Source organism: Cyprinus carpio, chromosome A17, assembly GCF_018340385.1.
Source record: "Cyprinus carpio isolate SPL01 chromosome A17, ASM1834038v1, whole genome shotgun sequence".
Taxonomy (NCBI): Eukaryota; Metazoa; Chordata; class Actinopteri; order Cypriniformes; family Cyprinidae; genus Cyprinus; species Cyprinus carpio.
In genome coordinates this window covers 3,217,335-3,237,637 of record NC_056588.1, presented here as the reverse complement: position 1 = coordinate 3,237,637, position 20,303 = coordinate 3,217,335, and the positions used below count along the sequence as shown (strand labels likewise).

General features: G+C 35.0%; 1 protein-coding gene across 1 annotated transcript in view; it reads left to right on the top strand.

The window, feature by feature from the left end:
• The window catches only part of LOC109107444 (nesprin-1-like), a 105,766-nt gene that overhangs the window by 74,718 nt on the left and 10,745 nt on the right, over window positions 1-20,303 (top strand). Inside the window, 38 exon segments of the mRNA XM_042773558.1 lie at window positions 33-133; window positions 731-884; window positions 1,548-1,679; window positions 1,874-2,023; window positions 3,070-3,279; window positions 3,365-3,466; window positions 3,817-3,936; window positions 4,101-4,301; window positions 4,394-4,567; window positions 5,086-5,217; window positions 5,402-5,598; window positions 5,689-5,821; window positions 6,432-6,614; window positions 6,742-6,891; window positions 7,079-7,255; window positions 8,234-8,389; window positions 8,475-8,629; window positions 8,746-8,917; window positions 9,000-9,133; window positions 9,406-9,583; window positions 9,585-9,611; window positions 10,735-10,917; window positions 10,985-11,131; window positions 11,944-12,098; window positions 12,236-12,383; window positions 12,465-12,559; window positions 12,669-12,903; window positions 12,980-13,174; window positions 14,372-14,497; window positions 14,577-14,732; window positions 15,416-15,574; window positions 16,647-16,813; window positions 17,243-17,405; window positions 17,490-17,677; window positions 18,451-18,628; window positions 18,680-18,862; window positions 19,384-19,521; window positions 19,604-19,795. Coding sequence (XP_042629492.1) covers window positions 33-133; window positions 731-884; window positions 1,548-1,679; window positions 1,874-2,023; window positions 3,070-3,279; window positions 3,365-3,466; window positions 3,817-3,936; window positions 4,101-4,301; window positions 4,394-4,567; window positions 5,086-5,217; window positions 5,402-5,598; window positions 5,689-5,821; window positions 6,432-6,614; window positions 6,742-6,891; window positions 7,079-7,255; window positions 8,234-8,389; window positions 8,475-8,629; window positions 8,746-8,917; window positions 9,000-9,133; window positions 9,406-9,583; window positions 9,585-9,611; window positions 10,735-10,917; window positions 10,985-11,131; window positions 11,944-12,098; window positions 12,236-12,383; window positions 12,465-12,559; window positions 12,669-12,903; window positions 12,980-13,174; window positions 14,372-14,497; window positions 14,577-14,732; window positions 15,416-15,574; window positions 16,647-16,813; window positions 17,243-17,405; window positions 17,490-17,677; window positions 18,451-18,628; window positions 18,680-18,862; window positions 19,384-19,521; window positions 19,604-19,795 — 5,946 coding nt within the window.

The window sequence follows — 20,303 nt, the reverse complement described above, 5'->3', positions numbered from 1 at the left end:
TTAAATGAGGAATGACAATATTTTGGGTTCAGGAGCTTGAAGAACAACTTGCAGAGCAGAAGAAGCTGTTGAAATCTGTAGCGAGTCGTGGAGAGGAAATACTCACCCAGCAGGCGTCACCCGTCAGAGCCAGGTAACATTTCTCTCACATCTCACAGGAATATCATTTTTACCTCAAACTAAAATCTCTGACTCTAGGGGTTTGTGATATATATTACAACATTATTTATGCTTTTGTACATGCAGGTTAAATGCATTCATGTCCTGTCTGTGTAAATGCATCTAAATGCCACTTCATGCATTGAAAATAGAAATTTTGTTGATATTGATTTCATTTGATTGGTAACATCCCTATAGTATCTTACTATTAGAATTTATTGATGAAATGTAAGAATTTAACACAAAAGATGATGCATGCATTTAATTAGGTTAGACAAAATTGGCCCTTTGAAGGTAAAAATGCCCATAAAAGGTAGAAATCAGTTAAAACTTATTGGAAAAGTTAATTTCAGTTACTCCTACAAACTAATCACCGCACAGAATATATCAAAAGCTTTGGGAGTCATCTGTCCTAAACCTGCCAAAGTACCAGCACAATAACATGCTTAGCAAAATATCATATGATTATCGTTATCGACAAAATTCCAGAAAATATCAAGATATCATTTTTTGTCATTATCGCACACCCCTGACTCTCTCCTCACAGTTCTGTCTGTCAAATGTTCTGCAGTGCGTCAGAGATGCTCTCGCCTGATGTCGAGCTGGAGGGAGACGTTCAGGCCGTGAAGAAGCAGAGGAGAAAGAGATGGGAAAGTCTAAAAAAAGACATGGCCACTAAACTACAGCTCCTTATGAACACACTGGAACAAGACAGCAAACAACCGGTACAGTGATGTTCAAGACACTGCTTCATGAAGCTTTGAAACCTTTTCGAATCATTTGTTTTAAACAAGTGTAACACATACAGACATTTCATATTTAATGATATTTGATGATTTGTTAATTGTATATAATAGATTACTCTTTCAGTAAAACGTCTGCGGTTGGTTGTAAAAGGTGTTTTTATGCATGTTTGGTTTGACTTGCATTTACATCATTTTGACCAGCTTTTTTGAGTGCTTCGAAACAGTGAATCGTTTTGGAAGCAAGTGATTCAAAGTTTCCAAAAACTTTGTTTCTCCCATCAATAGTTCACATAATTGAAATCTATGAGGGTGGATTACAAATAGCAGACTCTTTTTAGCTTAAAATGCATACATTTTAGCTCAGCAATTTTATCGCCTAGATCATTTCTCCTATAAATCTGTTTTTAATGTATGTTGCATTATATTACTATTAGTCTCTCTCTCTCTCTCTCTCTCGCCCTCTTTCTTTCCCTGTTTGGGTTTTCAACTATCATTTTCCTTTAAACTTTAACACTATTCTTTTTGCCGACTGGCTGCCTTCAGGGAATATTCTTGCATAACTGGAGCTGCATAACTGTTGTAATAATCAGAAACGGCCTCTGTTGGTGGAGTGTTTTGTAAAAGTTGTATATTTTCAAACAGTTTTACTCCAGAACTGCTTGTGTGAAGACTGCAGCTCCGGTCTACAAGAGAGAGACTCACGTCCAGGACAAGTCCAGCCTGATGTCTCTGCACAATGGATTCAGTCAGACAACAAAGGAGATGACTTCTCAGGTAGCCACATTATTATAGAAGACTTCTGACTTTTTGATACAAACGCAATCGAATGTTTACACCCCTTAACCAGGAAATCACTACAGTGCACAGCCTTGAGAGGTTTATTGTTTAATTTGACAGTTAAGCATTCTGACGTGCGCTTGTTGTTGGTGTCATGGTAAACATTAGGTTATGTTTGATTGTTTCTGCAGGCCACAGAGCGAGAGGTCATTCTGATGGAGCAGCAGCTTTATTCAGCAGTCACAGCCACGTCCTCTTGGGTGGATGATGTGGAGAACACACTGTTTTCTGGCCCTGTGCTGCTGACGGAGAACGCTGAGACGCAGCTCTCTAACCATGAGGTCTGAACATTGGGCGGCAGATTTTGCTATCTCTAACTGATTCCTATGAGACAGACATTAGCCGTCCTCCTGGAGAAAGCCAAACCTATCAAACACACTCATTTTTTTCATGTTAGAGACATTTGTACACTTAAGTATGTGATACTTTAGAATCAGTTGGTATCTGACATATAAATAGAAATGCATCCCAGTAGTCTTTATATGATTCTTTATATATATATATATTATATATATATATTATCCTTACATATGTTTCTTCTGGAAAGAAAATTATATGGAATATTAAAATTGCATGAAATTATTATTTATTTTTTTTTAAATATATTTAAAATTATTAAAATGATTAATTATTATAATATTATTCATTTTAATTAGAGACCATTTTTAGTATAATTTCTAGTAATTTTTAGAAAATTTCTAATGTTATTAAATTAGTTATTTTAATCAGAGACCATTTTTTGGCCACTGCTTCCCATCTGTTTATATAAATGCAAAACTTGAGCATTCTTAATAGTCAGTGTTGCTTACGTATTATTTATATACTATTACTGCATTTATGAATATTTTGCAATAGGTTTTGTTTTTATATTTTCAGTTTTCATTTTAATTTTAGTTTAAGTTTTAGTAATCTTGTTAGATGCTTAATATTTCTATATGGCTCTAATTTAATTAAATTTTATTTTAAGTTGTAGTAATTTTACTTGGCAAGGCAACATTTCTAATTTTTAAGCTTTTCACGTTTAAGATTTTATTTATTTATATTTTATTTTAATTACTGATTTTTTTTATAAATAATTTTAGTTAACACTGCTAATAGTAAAAAGTAAAACTACAGATAGAGCTGTAGAATAAAATAAGTCACATTTGAATACAAGTGTTGTTACTTCAAAAGGTGGCATTGTATACTAAGAATGTTGTTGGCACTGTGATGAATTGCTTATGCTTCTCTATTGGATAAAAGCATCCGATAATGCATAAATGTATATACTGTATAAATCTTAAGTTTTAGTGAAGGTAAAATGGTCAAACGCTGCCTTGCTTCGCAGACATTGGGAAAAGAAGTGACGGATGTGACGCGGCAGGTCAGCAACAGCAAGGGGCTGATAGGCGGCTCAGTGGGACTATCTGAGGAAGAGCAGACGCTGATGAAGGACACCCTCGACTGTCTGACTCAACGCCTGGGAGCTCTGGACTCAGCACTGGACCGTCGCTGTGACACCATGAGGAGCCGAATGCGGGAGCTCACAGCTTTCCAGGTGTGAATCAGGCTTGATGGGCACCGTTCAGTTCTGTACATTAATGCAACCCTGCAACATCATCTCAGTTCCTGTTTCTTTTCAGACGGAGCTGCAGCATCTCTTTACAGCGCTTAGTGAAAGCAAGTTCCAGATTATCCAGAAAGTGGCGGGAGTTCTTGACCACACAACAACTAAACAGATTGAAGTAAGAAAGAATACTTCTTGATTATTAATTAATGCACTGAATAATACTTTCTCATCGTATTTCATTATTAGATGTTGTCATATTTATTAACAATGATTGCAGTAGTATGCCAGTGTTTGTTTTATTTATATATTATTATAAGTTTTTATTTTCATTTTAAGTTTTTATGCATTTTGTTTTCGTTTTTTAAATATTTATATTGCACTTTAATTTCTTTTTTATTTGTTTCTGTCATTTTAATAATTCATCTTAAACTTGTAATACTTCATCTTATATATTATAGTTAACAGTAAAACTGTGTTTACAGTTCATCCAATCATATCGCTGTGAGCTCGCTTTTGTTCTGACAGACTATTGCAGAGGCTGAGGAGATGCTGAAAGACTTTGAGCACAGAATAACAGAGCTGAAAGCCAGAGGGGCGGAGCTACAGCTGGACCAGTTCTCCACCAATGAGCTGCTGAAGCTACAGGTAACAAACAGTGACATCAACATGGACTAAATAAACAAAACTGTCAAACACTTTTGTGTTATCAGTTACTATAAAAACAGAAGTGCACCAAGTAGTCCCAGATTATAGAGGTTTAGAATTGAAATACCTGAGTCTTCTCAAAGTTGTCCGTGTGTGCTGGACAGGATGCTTATGAGGAGCTGGTGATGACGGTGGGCTCTCGACGGAGCGGACTGAACCAGAACATGGCACTGAAGAATCAGTATGAACGAGTTCTCCAGGATCTAAATGATCTGGTGGACACGGCCCAGGATAAGATGAACGCTGACCAGAAGATGATCACCAGCTCAGTAGAGGACGTGCACAACCTTCTAGACAAACACAAGGTATACAAAACTCCCAAATACATCTTGTGTTTATTTAGAAGGCTGTGCACATCCCTCATATGCTTATGTGTCCCCAAATGTTTCTTTTCCAGGAATTTTTCCAAGGTTTGGAGTGGCACATGGTCCTCACCGAGACGTTCTACAAAAAAATCAGTGCCTTTGTTTTGCCACGTGAGCGGCAGACTCTGGAGGAGACACTAGCTCGGGCTCAGGATGTGCTGAAGCAAGCGCACAAAAAAGGAGTTGAGCTGGAGTGTGTCTCAGAGGTAACATGATTTTTATGAAGTATTATGAATATATACACTATTGTTCAAAAGTTTTGATTTGGAAGAAGTCAAATGTAACAGTAAAGGTTTCTATTTCCAATGAATTTCAACTTTTCATTTGAACTTTCCATTCATCAAAACATCCTGGAAAAAAATGTATTACGGTTTTCACCAAAATAAAATAAAAAAAAATAAAAAAATGTTTTCAGCATTAATAATAATAATAATAATAATAATAATAATTATTATTATTATTATTTTAATAAATAATAAATGTTTCATTTTACAACATATTTAAATAAAAAATATATTTTAAATGTGAATAATATTTCATAATATTACTGTTTTTTACTCCATTTTTGATCAAATAAATGCAGCCTAGGTGAGTTTAAGAGACTTTCAAAACAATTTAAAAGTTCTACCAACCCTAAACTTTTAAATGGTAGTAATATTTCCAAGTATGAAACTGTTTCTTACATACTCACGTGTGTATTTGTATGTTTTTGTGCCTGTATCAGACGTGGAGTCGTCTAGTTTCAGACTATCAGAACTTGTACCGATTGCTGGAGGCTGTGGAGGGAAGTCTGCCGAGCATCGGCCTGATGGAGGACTCAGAGGAGAGACTGAATGAAAGAATAGAGCTCTATCAGGTACATAGTGAAATCATCAATCTTCAGCCATCATGCCTTGTTAGGATTACAGTAGTTGTAACATAGTCTAGAGTAACTTGCCAATATGGGTATGATCTGTTATTAGGATAAATAATCTAATAATACCAGACTAACTGTGTCTGATCGACTTTCCCAACTTGACCTTCCGTTATCATCACGTTAGGCTCTTAAAGCCAGTCTGGCGGAGCACCAGCACAAGCTGCATCAGGTGCTGGAGGAAGGGAAGCATCTTCTGTCATATGTGAGCTGCTCCAGCCTGGAGAACCAGCTCACTCTTTTGGGCGAGCACTGGCTCAACAACTCTACCAAGATCAACAAAGAGCTACAGAACCTGGAATCCATCCTGAAGCACTCAACAAGGTTAGGGGATTTTTTATACTGAATTTCATGTCTGTTGTTTAATTATTGTATTTTATATTTATTATTATATGTGCTGCTTGTTTGTCATAGGTATAAGCGTGAGTCTGCTGAATTGAGTCGCTGGCTACAGGAAGCTCTGGAGCGCTTGGAGTTCTGGAACACACAGTTTGTTGCTGGTCCTCAGGAACTGGAGACTGTTAAAGACCAGTTATCAGCTTTTCTGGTTAGTAAGACTGGTTCAGTGCAAGAAATCACAGGCATGGGGTGTGTTTGGTCAACCAGTTTCACTAGAAAGACTTATTTTATTTTATTTTATTTTATTTTATTTTATTTTATTTTATTTTATTTTATTTTATTTTATTTTTAATTTAATTTAATTTAATTTTTTTCATTTATCTTTTCAGGCCATTAATTTAATTTAATTTAATTTAATTTAATTTAATTTAATTTAATTTAATTTAATTTAATTTTTAATTTTTAATTTTATTTAATTTATTAAATTTTATTTAATTTAATTTTATTTGTTATAATTTTTTAGTATTATTGCTGGAGCCTATCCCAGTGTCTCGGGCCATATTTATTTGATTTATTTATTTATTCTTTTTACATGTTTTTTTTGTATTTTATTTTTTAATGATATAGTAATTATATAATAATTGATATTCACAGTTTTTGTCAATGAAAATATTTTGAAAAGAAGCTTTAATGAATAATTATTAATAATTAAACAATTATTATTTGCATAATTATTTATATTTTTGCATGTCTATAAAGAAGTAATTCCAGAAACCACGAGATACAGGTTATTTCATGTGCTCTTTTCTTCTGTGCAGGAGTTCAGTAAGGAGGTGGAGAGCCGCTCCAGTCTGAAGGCCTCAGTGCTGAACGAGGGAAACCAGCTGCTCAGACTCAAGAAGATGGACACCGCGTCGCTGCGGTCTGAACTCGCCCGTCTGGACTCTCAGTGGTCCGAACTGCTCGCCCGCATTCCCGTAGTTCAAGAGAAACTTCACCAGGTACTGACCAGAGCTTCCACTCAATAAAAAACTGGCTTTTCTGCTCCAACAAATAGGGTTAGTTTAATATCTGGGCTTCTTAGTTCCTTCATCTTTTTAATATAATTTTTTTTTTGTTTTGTTTTAGTCTCAGATGGATAAGCTAGCATCCCGTCATGCTATCGCTGAGCTTGTGAACTGGATTTCATTTATGGAGAGAGTGATAAAAGAGGATGAGGAGAATCTCAAAGGGGCTGTTGGGTCAAAGGTCATCCAGGAGTACATGCAGCGATACAAGGTGACTTCATTTACCTGTTTTACACCTGTCAGAGTCTACAAAAGGTCTATCATATCTTCCAAATGAATCTGTTGGTGGGATTGGATTTTACGGCTATCTTCAAAAGTGTAGCTACACAAGACTGTGTATTTTTATGTGTATAATTGAGAACTGTTTTCTCCATGTTGTTGTCCGTTACTTCCTGTAGGGCTTCAGAGTGGATGTGAACTGCAAACAGCTGACTGTGGACTTTGTGAATCAGTCAGTGCTCCAGATCAGTGGTGCAGACGTGGAGAGCAAACGCAGCGATAAAACAGATTTCGCAGAGAAACTTGGCGCCATGAACTGCCGCTGGCAGATACTGCAGACACGTATCACAGAGAGGGTGAGACTTCAACTGCAGCACACTTTTCAAACACTATTCAGACTTTGAAAACTCTACTTTTTTACATATGTTTTATATTTTTAAGAAATGTTTGATTTAAGGGATAGTTCATCCAAAAATTTAATTTCTGTCATTAATTACTCACCCTCATGTTGTTCCAATCCCCTAAGACTTTAGTTGATCTTCGTAACACAATTGAAGATATTTTAAATGAAATCAGAGATGTTTCTTTTCCTCCATTTTTGTTTATTTGTTTATTAGTCACAGGAATATCATGCTACCAAACATGCAAGTCACTTGTTAATCATGCTAACAACATGCTGGTCACATGCTAATCATGATAACAACATGCTAGTGACTTGCTAATCATGCTAGCAACATGCTAGAAAAATGTTAACGACATGCTAGTAACTTGCTAATCATGTTATTCACTTGGTAATCATGCTAGCAACATGCAAGTTACTTGCTAATAATGCCAGCAACATGCTAGCGACATGTTAATCATGCTGGAAACACGCTAGTGACTTGCTAATCATGTTAATGACATATAGTCACTTGCTAATCATGCTAGCAACATGCTAGTTTACTATTTCTTATCTATTTATTTATATATCTCACTATCTATCTATTTTTCTGATAGATTGTATCGCCTTCAAAACTTTAAAACTACTTTAAATTAGTTAAAACTGAAAACCCTCAAACTTTAAGCTTTTAAAACTACTTCAAACTTTCTGGCTAGGCTTTTTCAAGCCAACTTAAAGTTTGACTAGTTAAGTTTTTATATATTTATTGTAGAAAAATTACCAAATTTCTTAACGAAACATGATCTTTACTTGACATCCTAATGATTTTTGGCATAAAAGAAAAATCTATAATTTTGACCCATACGATGTATTTTAGCCGACTTAAGCGACTTAAGACTGGTTTTGTGGTCCAGGGTCACAAATGTGTTGTTAATGTTACTTTTTGTTGTTTCAGGTACAGTATCTGGAATGCTTGTTAGAATCCTGGGTTGAATATGAGGGTAAAGTTCAGACTCTTCAGGCGTGGCTGAACACTCAGGAGGACAGACTCAAGAGAAAACACAGGATTGAGAACTTATCCTCCGTGCAGAACGCACTTAAAGACTGCCAGGTTTGACCAGACACAGCCTTATTTTATTCAAAGTCACATCTATGACTCGAATACAGATTCCTCTTTATCTCACATGTGACTTCAGGAGATAGAGGAGATGGTGAAGGAGAAGGAGAGGGAGCTGGAGAGAGTGGAGGAACAGGCTTGTGCTCTCGTCCAAAATAAGACCGATGAGGCCTTTTCATTTATCATCTACAATCCACAAACAACAAATAACACAATCTCCAACACCTACCACCTACTATTTAAATTCTAAAATAAAGCATAATTATAAAACTAAAAACTAATAAATGATATGGTGGAGTGTTTGTTTGTGGGTTTCTGCATTTCACTTGTGTTTGAATTGCTGTGTATCAGATCGGACAGCTCAAGATCGGCCTGAAGTCTGTCCAGGACAAGTGGAGTCAATACAAACAAGCGTCTGAAGAGATCAACGGCTACCTGACAGAGGGACGCTACTCTGTGTCCCGCTACCGTCTGCTCACAGGATCTCTGGAGGCTTCGCGGCTACAGGTGGAGAGTCTACAGGTAAAGCAAGTTCAAGTGCACCTGTAAAATATGGACCGAAAGTGGACAAAATAACTCCTGTTCTTTCTTCGGACATCTGTAGAACCTGCAGGAGGACCTTGAGAAACAAGAAAGCAGTCTGAGAAAATTTGGATCAGTTACACATCAGCTTCTGGAGGAGTGCCATCCGTCTGTGTCTGACACACTCAATAACACACTGAAAGACATTAACGCCAGGTGCATTTTTCATCGTTGTCTATCAATTATATATATATATATATGTGTGTGTGTGTGTGTGTGTAGATATACAGTATAGTGTACCATGATACTGTCACAGTACTTTTGTTTAAATGTTTCTATATAATTGGATATAGTTCTAACTTAAGTCTAAGACTGAAAAACTTAAATCTGTAATCCAAAGGGTTAATGACCTGCAAGCATTTTAGTTTGTAAAGTCAAATGGTTTTGTGAGTGAGGTTAATGGAGTTGAAGTGTTTTGTGGTCTTCAGGTGGAACAGTCTGCAGGAGGAGATCGTGGAGCGTCTGAAGAGCAGTAAGGCTCTCCTTCAGCTGTGGCAGAGCTATAAAGATCTTTTTGGACAGAGCGACTCCAGCATCCAGACACTATAACAGAGGAGGAACCATACACCTAAAACAAACACCCACAAATAAATCAAACACAAACAATTTGTCCACCTATAACCAAGACTGTGCTGTGAGTGCAACTCAGACTCTGTGTGTGTGTGTGTGTGTGTGTGTGTGTGTGTGTGTGTGTGTGTGTGTGTGTGCCTGCGTGTGCATCTGTATATGATTATGTGGTAAAACTTTACATTAAGATTACATAAACTAAGAATGAACAAAAAATCAACAATACTTATAAATCTTATATTAATCCTAAACAATCACCAAAAATTTACAACAACAAAATTAATATCAAAAACATTATCTAAAATAAAATATACACTAAAACATGAACACTAACTTTAACAGACATTAATAAATGCTGCAAAATTATATTGTCCCTTGTTAGTTAGTGCTGATAAGACCTCACTGTATTGTGGTTTTCATGTTCTTTATTCACTTTCATAACAATTATTATTATGTACTGTAGCAACAAAATGTTATTTTCACAAGTGAACTTGACAATATTTGCAGTCTTACAAGTTATCATTTACTCCTTTTATCAGATATATTGTCTGGTTAGTCAGAAGTATTCACATCAAATTGTATTTAATGTATTATAATCACATAAATTCTGAACAGCAACTACCTCTATAAAATTTTTATGTAATGCCTTAAAATCAGTTGTATAATATGCTCTCATAAATAAGTGTTTGTCTATTCTACTAATGCACTAATCATAAATTCTGAACAGCAACTACTTCTCTAAATGTTTATATTTCATATTAACCCTTATTGAGAATGCAGAATCATGTTCATCTCAATCCAAGTTGTAAATGCATTTAATTCATTTAAAATTATTTTTCATGAATTTGATATTTTTAGATTAGATTTTAGATTAGCTGTGGTTATAAACAATATAATTAATTATAATGTGTAGTATAAGGCATTATACCTATACATACAACATTAAAAGATCAAAGTCTAGCACTTTAAACACTTAAAACTACATAAAACTATCACTAAAAACCCTTTAAATAACATAAAAATCTCTAAAATATCACTAAAACAATAATAAGAAACTAATGCACTAATCATAAACTGTCAACAGCAACTACTTGTGTACATTTTTTTATTTCATAATCAGCCACATTAGGAATGTAGATTCATTTTCATCTCATTCTAGTTGCATTTACTCTCCTCCCATGTTCCCTCAGGAGCTGCTGCGCTCACAGGCTCCTGTCCGGGCGTCTCTGCAGGTTTTACTGGAGTTGGGAGAGCAGCTCAAACAGCAGGTGGACACATCAGCTGCGGCCTCCATCCAGTCTGACCACCTGTGTCTCACCCAACGCCTCAGTGCTGTAGAGCAGAGCCTGAGCCGACAGCAGGTGGCGCTGCAGGTGAGTGAAGAAGAGCATTCAGTGCTGTATGAGAGTGTTTGGTACTGAGGGGGTTTTTCCTCCCCAGGCTGGAGTTCAGGACTATGAGACATTTAACGAGCAGTTGGACTCTCTGTCCCGCTGGATCGTGGAAGCTGAGGAGGTCCTGAGAGACCAGGATCCCAACGGTTCCTCTGACCAGTCACTCATCAGGGACCGCATGGAGGAACTCAAGGTATACAAGCCTGAATGGATAAATTATGCAGGGATGCCTGAAAAAACAGATCAGTGTTGTTTTTGTTTATTAAAACTTGTTTTAAAAAAAACGTTGCCTTGGCAACTAGCTAATAGTGATAATAATTTTAAGCTGAAATATTAAAATTACTAAAACTAAAACTTTATAAATTAAAATCAGTAAAAGCACGTATCAAAATGATTAAAATTAATATCTGAAAATCTAAAAATAAAAGCTAATTCAAAATATTAAGAAATACTACAGTAGTATATAAATAATACCAAAATAACCTTGAAATAAATCTGAAATAAAAAAAAAATAAAATCAGTTAAATAAAAATCATTAACTCACATAACAAAATTACTAAAAATCAAAGTAAAATAAAAATGTGAAAATCTAAAAATCAAAGCTAATTCAAAATATTAATAATAAATACTATAGTAGACTATAAATAATACCAAAATGACCCAGGATCAGGGTGGCCGATGTACTGTATACACTGTAAGTCAAATATAGTGCACACAGTTAATTGAATTTATGTTTCTATTTATGTTAATTGTATCGTATTTATTATATTGTTATTTGTGTACAGAATTGTTTTACATATACATAAATTGTATAGAAAAAAATTAAGGCAGCTTCCATTTGATTTTTGTATGAATTTGTTTATTTTTTGATCATTATGTACTTCAGATACACTCCAAATAACAAAATCTAAAAATCGTAAATGTGCACTGTCTCACTTAAGATGACCTAGCCAATATATTAATTGACCACCAATGTTCTCGTAACAGTGTTTGTTTTTTGTGCAGAAACAAATGCTGAAGTTCAGCAGTATGGCTCCTGATCTGGAGAGGCTGAATGAACTGGGTTACAGACTCCCTCTCAATGACTCGGAGATGAAACGCTTGCAGAACCTCAACAGAAGCTGGTCCACCACCTCAGCTCAGACCACTGAGAGATTCAGGTTTGCTCCAACTCAATAGGAACAAGGATGATATTACTCTTAAAGACTCTGCATGGCTCTTTGTAAAGAGCTTCATGGAAATATATAGTACTACAAGTGTGTTCACCTTCTAAAGGATGTCTAAATGATCTTCTCAGCAAACTTCAGGCCCTGCTACTACAGCAGCAGACATTTCTGGAGAAGTGTGAGACGTGGATGGAGTTCCTGGTGCAGACGGAGGAGAAACTGACCGTGGAGATTTCCGGAAACTTCCAGAGCCTGATGGAACAGCAGAGAGCTCACGAGGTGAGACATACGAAAGCAAATTAGGTGCTGATTATGATTTGCAGAACTTGCCTAGATGCTAATAAATGAGCAATGTTACAGCTGTTTCAGGCAGAGATGTTCAGCAGACAGCAGATCCTTCACTCTATCATCAGCGATGGACAACGCATGCTGGAGCAGGGACAGGTGGACGACAGGTGAGCGACATCATCATCATCATCATCAGACATATGCATATGCAAGATACCAGCATTCAAGATACCTGAACAGACTGAGTGCTCATATCGAAACTGACCGTGTCTCCAGAGATGAGTTCAAGCTGAAGCTGGCTCTGCTCAGTAACCAGTGGCAGGGGGTGGTGAGACGGGCACAGCAGCGCAGGGGCATCATAGACAGTCTCCTGCGGCAGTGGCAGCGCTACAGGAAGATGGAGGAGAAGCTGAGGAAGTGGTTGGTGGAAGCGTCCCATCAGGCCGAAACCCTGCAGGCGGGTGCACCTGTGCCACTGCAACAGGCACGAGCCATGCTGGATGCAGTTCAGGTGAGTATGCTTTGACCTAAATATGCTTTTGTGCTGGCTGTTTGCGCCCCCTGCTGACGCTCGGTTGTTCCTGCAGCTGAGGGAGAAGGTTCTGCTGAGGCAGCAGGGCAGTTACATCCTGACGGTGGAGGCAGGGAGACAACTGCTTCTGTCTGCTGACACACGGGCCGAAGCGACTCTACAGGAGGAGCTGCTCGACATACAGGAGCGCTGGAGACACGCCAACATCCGCCTGGAGGAACAAAAGAAAGAGCTGGCCGTCCTGCTCAGGGTAGAGTTTTCTACGTCACAGAGCAACCTGTTTACTTCCTTTGCAGTCCTTGTTGCTCCATGTCTGGAATCAATTTAGTGGTTCTTTTCTTTCAAAAAAAATTAAATAAATGAAAATCTTCCAAACATTTAGTCATCCATCCCACTTGCATGAAAAACCAGACGTCTCTGTTTTTTTTTTTATTAATTTATTAATTTTAATTAATACATATTAATAATAATTTTTTTTATATTTTTCATTGTAATTTCCAAGTCTGGAAAACTCATGGAAATTAATTAAATCTTAAAAAATATATATTTTCTGTAGTAAAAATCCTTGGTATTTAAATTATTAGACAAAGGATGTTGGAACCCTGTTTATAAAATAGTGTTCCTAGAAGTTCCTGCACCCAGTGTTTTTTTTGTTATTGTTTGTGTTTATATATTGAGTGACTAAATATAAATGTAAAATAATAATAATAATAATATAATATCAATATCAAAATTATATTATAAATAAAATGCACATATAGATATTAAGTATGAATATGAGTTAATAATAATATTAAAATAACAGTTAAATATTATTATCAGGGTAATTATAGTTAACTAAAACTAAAACTGAAAACATAAATTAACCTTAAATAAAATAATATATAAAAACCTATGATTTATTCTTAGTTTAGTATAAATCTGAAGTAAAAATAATAAAAACTATACTGACATTTTTTTATTTAATAATAATAAAAATTGCAAAAACATGACAAAATTAAAAAAAAATGAAAATTCAAATAAAATCAGAAAATAATAAAATGTAAAATATTAATAAAATCTAATAGTATCTCAATACTAAAATGACATTGACTACTTTATATTACTATTATTAGTTTTAATATATATATATATATATATATATATATAATATATATATATATATATATATATATATATGAATTAGGGTGTTTTAGATTATTGTAAAGATAATTGTATTGTTCAAGTTTGTGTCTGTCACACTGATTCTGTCAAATATTGCTTTTATAGTAGTTCCACATCATTCCATTTTTTATTTTGCTCTCAAACGAATGTCTACATGAGTTTGTCTACATCACTACTCTGATTTAAAGGGTGTTTTCGGACGATAGAGCGATGCATGATATTGTAATTGTTTCGAATGTGTTGGTCTCAGAAACCACTTTGACTTGTTTCAAACTGCGTGTAGGATTGGGAGAGATGTGAAAAAGGTATCGGAGGATCTCTGGAGAAACTAAGAGCTTTCAAACGCCAGCTTTCCCAGCCGCTCCCAGATCGCAATGAGGAGCTGCAGTCTGAACAAATGCGCTGCAAGGTATGCAGGGTTCAGATTCAGTGCGGGCAACTGAACAACAATGAAATGGTGAGAAATAATAAACACCCATTTCCTGCAGGATCTGGAGAGCATGTTTGACGGCTGGAAGGAGGATTTGACCCATCTGACGGTGTTGAGAGAGTCTCTGTCCAGTTACATCAGTCCTGAGGATCTGCGCGTGCTGCAGGAACGCATTGAACTCCTGCACCGCCAGTGGGAGGAGATCTGTCACCAGGTACACTGGAAAACACTTGTGTGGCCATTAGGTGGTGCAGTTTTACTACATATGCCTGCATTGTCTGTGCAAACTCTTTCAAAACCTTTCAAGATATCATAGGCACATTCATAGTGCTATCTGGGCTCCATAAGAAGCTCATTGTGTTTTAAAACACAACCACAGACTGTCTTCAAAAACTCTTTCTTGTAATTAAACATAGGAAAAACTGGCTGTGCAGTTCAGTTGCTTTTCAAACACCATGTTTTGCTAGTAGAGTAATGCAAAGCACCAGTTTTTAGCTCAAAGTGAAACTTGCATGCAAAGCGATGAAGATGTTTTACGCACCCTCTGTCTCCTGTGGCATCCGGTGCGTGAGCTGAGACACCACAGGATGTGAGAGTATATTTGATATTTCAGTAGAAAGATTTAACTTCTGTCAGAAACTCTTCACTCGTGCTGTATTTTTACCAGATGCTCTGGTAAGCATACTTCTTTGTCCTTATTATCTGACTTCTGTTTTTCTTCAAAGTAGTTTTGGGCATGTGTGTTTATTTACCTTTTTAATTTTGCACATTATAAAGATACAGAGAGACGTTGTGGCTAAATATTTAACTGAATCTGCTTAGATTTAGCTTAAATGCTCAACCATATTTGAAATACTGTAAGTAAAGGCGGATGTTTGTGTGTATTTGTCTGTGCAGTTGTGTCTGCGCAGGCAGCAGGTGAGTGAGAAGCTGAATGAATGGGCCATCTTCAATGATAAATATAAGGAGCTGTGTGAATGGCTGACACAAATGGAAAGCAAAGTATCCCAGAATGGAGACATCAGCATCGAAGAGATGATCGAGAAACTACGAAAGGTAACGATCAAATCTTACTTTTTTTTTGTTACATATATTTTGTTTGTAATTCATACATACATACATAAATAAATATATATATATATATATTATATATATATATATATATATTCTATAATTTAATATAATACTATATATGTATATACTGTATATAGCATTAAATTAATATACTGTATATAGCATTAAATTATAGAATTATATGTGCAATTATATTTTTATTATATTTATATTATATTTTCAATTATTTCTATAATAAATCATATAATTACATATGCAATATAATATCAAATTTATTTTATTTTAGATATAGATATTTGTAATGTTTTTTTATATACATTTTTAATACAATATATACTGTAATATAAATAATACATTTTATATATATTATATATATATATATTATATATATATATATATATATATATTATATATATATATATTATATATATAATTTGTTATTATATGTTTTAGATTATATATTATTTTTTATAATAAATAATACAATAATATTCTATTTTATTTTACATTATTCTATTTTATAGTTTGTTTAGACAGTGTTGCCTAGTAGTAAGTGCCTTGTGGGGAAGTCATGGCCTAGTGGTTAGAGAGTTTGACTCCTAACCCTAAGGTTGTGGGTTCGAGTCTCGAGTAAGGCACCGAACCCCCAACTGCTCCCCAGGCGCCGCAGCATAAATGGCTGCCCACTGCTCCGGGTGTTGTGTTTGTCACGGTGTGTTCACTTCTTCACTTCTGTGTTTCACAGTGTTTGACAGTCCACATTTCCACAGTGTGTTAACTTCTGTTAACTGCTGTGTGTGTGCACTTTGGATGGGTTAAATGCAGAGCACGAATTCTGAGTATGGGTCACCATACTTGGCTGTATGTCACGTCACTTGTCACTTATCAAGCTGTAAGTGTCTTAATATAGTATTAACAATAACTGTAGCTCACATGGTAATTTGGCGGAAACTGTGGTTTCCATGGTTACCTCATTTTTATAAGAGGTGTTTGAAAAGCAGGTTCCTTTGTCTAGAGTTGAACTGAATTTTAGTCTCTTGTTCCTGTCTCTCAGGACTATCAGGAGGAGGTGGCGGTGGTTCAGGAGAATAAACACGAGCTCCAGCAGCTGGGTGAACGTTTAGCTCGGGCCAGTCATGAGAGCAAAGCCTCTGACATCGAACACAAACTCAGTAAAGTCAACGAACGCTGGCAGCACCTGCTTGACCTCATAGGGGCCAGGTACTGGAACACACACCGCAGTGTGGTTGGCATTATCAGCACTAATTTACATAATATTTGCTCAAAATTCATTTACAATGATTGAGGTTTGAATCTGCCTTGTGTTGAGATTACATGTCCTGTTTTTCAAATGATACATAATAAAACAATTTATATGAATTAATAATTATTTTTACCTTCAGATTTAGTTAATTCAATAATTTAATTTTAGTTGTAATTTTAGTACATCAAGTTACTAAATGGAAGCGAGAAATGCTGCCTTCGCAACTAGTTGAGATAAAATAAGCTTAAAGTTTGTTTTATTTTATTTTATTTCAGTCAGTTTTAGTTTTCATTAACTAACAGTAAATGTTATACTGTATATAGATGTAGACACAGTATACTGTGTCTGAAATTGTGAAAAAGATGACAATGTCTGTGTTTATTCAGGGTGAAGAAGCTGCGGGAGACTTTAGTGGCCGTTCAGCAGTTGGATAAGAACATGAATAGTCTGCGCTCTTGGCTCGGCCACATCGAGACTGAACTGTCCCGTCCCATCGTCTATGACACCTGCGACTACCAGGAGATCCAGAGGAAGCTAGATCTACAGCAGGTACATACTGTATATATAAACACATTGCATTCCGAAAGCATTTTGATTCTTTCAGATAAAGCATTATTTTTGTTCTTGGTTCAGGAGCTGCAGAGAGACATCGAGAAGCACAGCACAGGTGTGGCGTCTGTGCTGAACCTGTGTGAGGTGTTGCTGCATGACTGTGACGCGTGTGCTACGGACGCCGAGTGTGACTCCATCCAGCAGGCCACACGCAGCCTGGACCGCCGCTGGAGGAGCATCTGTGCCATGTCCATGGAGAGAAGACTCAAGTATGACCCGTGATATAATAACTATTTTATCGTGTGTTCAGTAACCAGTTATTTTGCTTTTTTGTGTACAATGTGTATCTTGTAAAATAGTTAACCTGAAAACTAGTCTGATTGTCACTCTCAGACTGTAAGGTCAAGTTGAGTGCATTGCATTGTGGGATACAGTGTGTTGACATTTTGAGAAGCGCACCAGGTCATCCTGGGGATTTTATCTACTCGTGCTTAAAATGTGCATACTGTACACAGAATACATATTTCATACTGTAGAATATAGTATGAGTAGTACTTTCTTTCTGAAAGTTGGTGTTATTATTTTATAGTTTTTATAGTATAATTTTTATTTAAATTTTAGTTCTAGTTTTTCATTTTGCTGTGCTTTTGTCATTTTTTATTTATTTTTAGCTTTGACTTATTTTAATATCAGTTTTTAAATTATAGTCATTTTACTACTTCGACTTCAACTTTTTTATTTCAGTAAGATACCAAAGCAACATTTGTAATTTTATTTTATTTTATTTTATTTTATTTTATTTTATTTTATTTTATTTTATTTTCTCTAATTCATACTTAAATAAATTAAATAATATTAATTTTAATTTTTTAAGTTTTAGTTTAATATTTTTTATTTTATTTATGTTATTGTATCTGTTTTAACTTTATTGCAGCTTTATTTCAGTTAATGAAAATTATTTGTAATAGTTTTAGTTATACTTTTTGTTAACAATAGATGTGCTAAATGACAAATTTAAACCTAAACTTTGCTCATTTGAAAGGATTGAGGAGACGTGGCGTCTCTGGCAGAAGTTTCTCGATGATTACTCTCATTTTGAGGAGTGGCTCATGTTGTCGGAGAAGACAGCCGCGCTGCCCAAACTCTTCAGGTGTCCCTTTACAACTGTTGCCAAAGAGGAGCTCAAGAATTTGAGGTGAGATCATCCAGACTGAATGAATGTAGTGTTGTTAAACACAGATTTATGATATTAACGCACTGTGTTTCTGTAGACGTTCCAGCGGCAGGTGCATGAAAGTTTGACGCAGCTGGAGCTGATCAATAAACAGTATCAGCGTCTGGCACGTGAGAATCGCACCGACGCAGCTTGTAATCTGAGAGAAATGGCCCACAACGCCAACCAGCGCTGGGATAACCTGCAGAGACGAGTGTCCTCCGTCCTACGCAGGCTAAAGGTACAGAGCTGATGGATTAGTTTCACACCACCCTTTATTCTGATTTGATAATTAGGCAGTCATCACTTTAATGCATGTTATAATAATACAAATCTGTGAAAATAACTTTCCATCCTTGCTTTTTAAGAGATCATTAAAATAAGATTAAGCTGAAGTTAAATTAAATCTGTCAAATGTATAATAGTAATAACAATAATTATTATTAAATGTACATATAATATAATGAATCATAAAAGTATTATTATTAGTATATATATTATATATATATATATATATATTATATATATATATAATATATATTATATAATATATATATATAAAATATATAAATATTTTAAATTAATAAATATAAATAAATAAATACATTTTAAATATATATGTAAATCAGCAACTGCAAAATAAATAAATATATTTATTATAATAATATAAATGATTTTATCATTATTATTATTAGATAAATGCAAGATAAATACATTTTTTAAATTAAAAAATAGATTAAAAAACATTTCTGTCCACTGCAGCACTTTATATGTCAGCGGGAGGAATTTGAGACGGCGCGAGACTGTGTCCTGGTCTGGCTGACAGAGATGGACCTACAGTTAACCAACATTGAGCATTTCTCTGAGTGTGACATCCAGGCCAAAATCAAACAGCTGAGGGTACGTCTCTGGCCTTTATTACTGCATGTGTTCTCTACATCTCCTGTGTCATTCTCTGATGGAGGTTTTCTTCTGAGTCCAGGCGTTCCAGCAGGAGATCACTCTGAACACAGCCAAGATTGACCACATATTCCAGCAGGGTGAAGCTCTTCTGGAAAAGAGTGAGCCGATAGATGCTGCTGTGATCGAGGAAGAGCTTGAAGAACTGCAGCGTTACTGCCATGAAGTGTTTGGACGTGTGGAACGCTACTACAAGAAACTTATACGATTACCGGTACTTTAATTACATCAGATGCTTTTTCTGGCTGTTATTGGAGTTCTGTTGCATTCTTTTTCGATTTATTTCATTTGTTCATTCATTTATTTATATGTACCTTTTTATTTATGACCGCCTTTATTTATTTATATATATATTTATTAATTATTTAATTATTAATTAACACATATAATTATATTTTTCATATTTGTTTATATGCAAATATAAATATTATATTATATGTTCCAAAATATTATATATTTACCTTTGTGTATGTTTACATTATTCATTTATTAATTAATTTATTCATTCATTTTATTTATTTATTTTTTTTATTATATATTTACCTTTTATTTGTTTACCTTCTCTCTTTCTTTATTTATTTATTCATTCATTCACTTTATTTTTATTTTATTTTATTATTTATTTATATATACCATTTTTACCTTTTATTTATGTTTATTTATTTAATTCATTCATTTTATTTTATTTTCATAGTTATATGTACCATTTTTTTATTTGTTTA